The sequence below is a fragment of the Empidonax traillii genome, unplaced genomic scaffold, assembly GCF_003031625.1.
Source record: "Empidonax traillii isolate 1590-97213 ecotype Southwest subspecies unplaced genomic scaffold, ASM303162v1 scaffold1571:size89900, whole genome shotgun sequence".
Classification (NCBI taxonomy): Eukaryota; Metazoa; Chordata; class Aves; order Passeriformes; family Tyrannidae; genus Empidonax; species Empidonax traillii.
In genome coordinates this window covers 81,270-85,698 of record NW_020956764.1, presented here as the reverse complement: position 1 = coordinate 85,698, position 4,429 = coordinate 81,270, and the positions used below count along the sequence as shown (strand labels likewise).

General features: G+C 42.6%; 1 protein-coding gene across 1 annotated transcript in view; it reads left to right on the top strand.

Moving 5' to 3' along the window:
- The first annotated feature begins 1,072 nt into the window (after positions 1 to 1,072).
- The window catches only part of LOC114070473 (pituitary adenylate cyclase-activating polypeptide type I receptor-like), a 51,011-nt gene continuing 47,654 nt past the window's right edge, over positions 1,073 to 4,429 (top strand). The window contains exons 1-4 of the mRNA XM_027907910.1: positions 1,073 to 1,175; positions 2,050 to 2,085; positions 2,716 to 2,757; positions 4,179 to 4,282. Coding sequence (XP_027763711.1) covers positions 1,073 to 1,175; positions 2,050 to 2,085; positions 2,716 to 2,757; positions 4,179 to 4,282 — 285 coding nt within the window. The remainder of the gene's footprint in view (positions 1,176 to 2,049; positions 2,086 to 2,715; positions 2,758 to 4,178; positions 4,283 to 4,429) is intronic.

The window sequence follows — 4,429 nt, the reverse complement described above, 5'->3', positions numbered from 1 at the left end:
TATGAGTCAAAGAGGTTTCTTGTTGTTTTTTTGTGTTTGTTTTTTTTTTTTTTTTTTAGTTTTTCTCACAGCTTCTTCTGGCCCATTTTTTGGGGGTCCCTGTAAGGCCTAGGCTGAGGTGACCTCATGTGAGGAGCCAGGTCCATGAGAGCTGAGTGGCCCATGCTGTGGAAGGACAGAGATAAAGGAACAGTGGTTTGCTCATTAACCCTCTGATTGCCAACTGAACCCACTGGTAAAAACTCCCACATCACAACCTAATAGCTGTATCCTGAATTTGGATTTTACCACCACGTGTCTGAGCTGTCTCGCTGGGGTTCGGTAGATTTAGGAGGCAAACAGCTCTATCCAAAATATTCTCCAGAGCCACCCCTGTTACTCTGCCAAGAAGCTGGAGCACAACCCCAGCTCTGCTGCAGCATCTGCCAGGTCAGGCTGGTGCAGCAGCTCAGCAATCCCTGCTGGAAAAGGTTTGCCCAGACCATTGGTGGCTTCTCCTCAGAATTTTCAGGCTTACCCAGCATTTGCAACTACACAAGAATTAGAATTATAGAATCACAGGGTTGGAAGGGACCCACAAGGATCATCCTTGTCCAACTCCTGGCCCTGCACAGACACCCCAACAATCCCACCCTGTCCCTGAGAGCCTTGTCCAAACACTCCTGGAGCTCTGGCAGCCTTGGGGCTGTGCCCACTGCCCTGGGCAGCCTGTTCAGTGCCAACCACCCTCTGGGGGAGGAACCTTTTCTAATATCCAGCCTAAATTCTCCCATGTAAAATCCTCACAGCAGCTGGAACTGGGTGGACAAGGCAGGAGACCAACAGTGTTCCCACCACACCTCCCAGTGCTCACCCCCCAGAGTCACTGGTGTGGTGGGTGTGGAGGTTTGGGGTTCAGTACATCCATCCACAGTCACAGGACAGCCTCCCTGATGCTTCAGAAGGGTTTTCTGGGCTCTCTACTTCACCTTCACATTAAACCCTCTTTTTTTCTACCTCAGCAAATAAAAAAAAGATACTTGATTTATTATAGTAGAGAGAGAGAACTCGATTGATTTTAAATTATTACACGATGAGGAATCTGAGAAAGTATAAACTGGAAAAGGCATTTCGTGCCGCCCTGAATTATTGTAGATCCTTCAATGCTTTCTCTTTTCCCATGGGATCAAAATCAGGTGGGTTTTTTGTGGGTTTTTTTTTGGATTTTACTGTTAGTAAAAACCTTCTCACACAATCTGAAGGTTTTTTGCAACCCCTAATTAATACCGGACCATCAGGATTAGGGTTAAATGAGGAGCAACCTGGAGGATGCAGAACTGAGCTGCTCAGAACATTCCACCTGCTGCAGTGGTCACCGAAGTGCTGGAAATGTTTTTGGCAGCAGCTTCCCGAGGCCCCTCGGTGTCTGTTCACGATGCAGCAGCACCACCCCATGGCTGCTGCATCCCAAACACCCAACCTGAACCACTGAGGGGCCACAAAAGTCTGACTTCAGCCCGTTTGGGGATTAAATATTTCCCACGTTGGGTGGGAATTTGGATCTAGGGACTCCCAGCAATATTGTTTTGAGGGATAGAAGGATGGAAAAGAAAAGAAAAGGAAATAAAGAAAGGAAAGGGACATTTTTGTTGTTGTAACATCTGCATTTTTAGTATACAAAGCACCATGGATTTTGGCACAGTGTTTTTGTAAGAAGTGTGGGCCTTTCTTATTTCAGAACCTTCCCCCTTATCTAAAAATATCCAAAAGAAAAGGAAAAAAATCATCAGAAAAAAAAAGCTCCCTCATCGATTTTTCTTATTGTTCCTGGAGTTTGATCAAATTTCCTGATAATCAGATGTTTAACAATCCAGTGCAATCAACCATCTTCTGAAAACCACTTTCCATTCGCAAAAACACGGGACTGATAATGAAATAGAGATTTAAACTTGCAGTTCTTCTCTGGGCTTTGCTGCATCCATTCCTCTGCTGGGAAGCAAACTGTTATCAACATTACATTGCAAAATATTACCAGGAAATGATTAATTACTTTTATTCTTCTCATTTCAGGTTGGGAGGTGGATAATTTGGGGCAAACCCACGCAGGTAAGAACCAGCTGTGCTGCCTACCTTTTAGGCACCTCTGTCCTCAAAAACTGTGGAAATATCAGATTATTGGCAAGTTGCTTTTGTGTTATGACATTTAGTTCTTTGTAACTCTCAGATAAAAAGTGAAATTAGAAATCACATAAGTGTTTGTAAATCAATGTGATTTAACCCAAACCCACTAAATTAAATTATCTTACTAAAACCAACTAGTTACTGCTTTTTGTCATTGATGGATGAAAACAATTTTTCACTAACTCTCTGAAAACTGACCAAATTTAAATACCTATGGTTTATAAATCTAAATTCCTAAAGATACAGTATTTAACTTCTATATATATAATTTAACAATCAATTTTTTTCCTGGTTTGATTATCTGTGTTTTTAGCTCTGTGCTCACTGTTTGCAGTAGCAATCTTCTAATTTTAGAGGTTCAACTTTGATTTAAACTCACAAGTAAAACCGTGTTTACTTCCTGAGAAGACAGAATCAAGGATTTATTGCCTTTGGGCCTCATCTAAACCAATAAAAATCAATTGCATCCTATTCACTGATTTCCACAGAGACCAGTTTGGGTCCTAATAGAAAACACAAGCAAAACAATTTCATACCAAATTTCCACTTTTCCAGGTGATTATGACCTGCTGGAAAGCACAGCCCAGTCTCCCCTAGGTAAGAAAGAAAACTAGATATTTTTATATTTTTTTTTCTCCTTTTATTTATCTCTGTTAAAAAGGAAGCTCAGAGATTTTTTTTATTCCTGCTATTTTGGTATTATTTTTCTAATCAGTGCTAATTATCATGACATATTTTCTGCCGTGTTACTTTTAGCAGTATTATGAAAATTTATTCCTCCACTGCTGAGCCCTGCAATCGAGGGAAGTGTGTTGCTGTAAATGAGATCTACCTGCTTAACAGTAATTACTAAATGGTGCTAAAGACAGTCAACACCACGATTCAGTTGTTATTTCCCACAGAAAAACTAGGGATGAATGTGCAGGAGTCACTTACCCAAATTTGCCAAGCGTTGCAATGTTTTCCAATGAATGCCCTGATTAAAGAGATAAATTCTGCTGCATGGATGGCAAACCCAGCCTCTAAAAATAAGGCCATGCATGAGCTGCTTGACTAAACTGCCCTAAGAATTCAAAGCAGCACAACCTTCACAACAAAAAGTAAGCCCAAACCTTGGAAATTTCCGTCAGTTTTGGTCAAGGTACAGCTGAAACTCCCAAAAACTGCAGTAAATGGAAGTTGCTCTGTTGTGCTGGGGAGGAAGAAGTGCAGTCAGAAGCCCAGCCCTATATTTTTTTAGCCAGGGCACTGAGTTCTGGCAAGATAATTATACTCCAAAAGAGCATCACAGGGGCTGTCCCAGCTCAGGCAGCCTCGTAGCAAAGTGAGTGTCAAGAGATTCCTTCCTCTTCTACCCCCAGCTCTTGTTTTGCAGTGCAGTTTTAAGCCTCAGTGTGTCAGTGAAAGCCAGGCAGGGTCTAGTCTTTATAGGAGATCAGGCAAAAAAACTGGGTATTTAAGCAAATATTTGCTTAAAATCGAGCTTACAGACCAGAATTGGAATAATTAATAGACAGAGGAGTGTGAGAACATCTGAACCAGGTTTTAAATTGCCAACTAACAATTTACACCCTCTGTAAATGAACATATAGCCATGAAGAGAGAGACTGGAGTTTATGTTGGAGCCCTGGACTTACCCATTGGCCACTTGAACTGTGGATGTCCAGAGCAAAGCTGCATTCCCGAGATACCTTTCAGGATCAGTGGAGAGAACTGCACATTTAGCTGCCCCTTGATTTAGGTACCCACTTGAGAATGAGCTTTTTGGAGGCCTGCAGCCACTGAATACTCTGATTACATATTTCCTGCTCTCTGGTGACCAACTGTAGTCATTGCCAACCCCGGGTAACTGGATCATCAGAGACACCATTAAATGTCAAGATTAAAATCGTTGAATGGATGCTCAGATAAACAGCCCTTCCAGCAGAGCTGTGGGGTTTCCTTTTCAAGGGGAGGGAGGGAGGGAGGGCACACCCTGGGGTCTGCTCCCACAGTGTCCCATTCCCACTTTGGCACAGGGGACATCAGCAGGAACTGCACAGAGGACGGCTGGTCGGAACCTTTCCCTCATTATTACGATGCCTGCGGCTTTGATGAAAACGAGACAGAGTCCGATAACCAGGTGGGAATTACTCCTGGAATTAAAAACAAATGAAGGGGGGGATGGGGGAGCAGCAGCAGCAGCACTGCTTTTTGCCCAGCCTCTGGTCATGTTATGATTTGATAGTGATAAAAATAAGCAATCGGATATTTAAATGTGAGGTTTAAA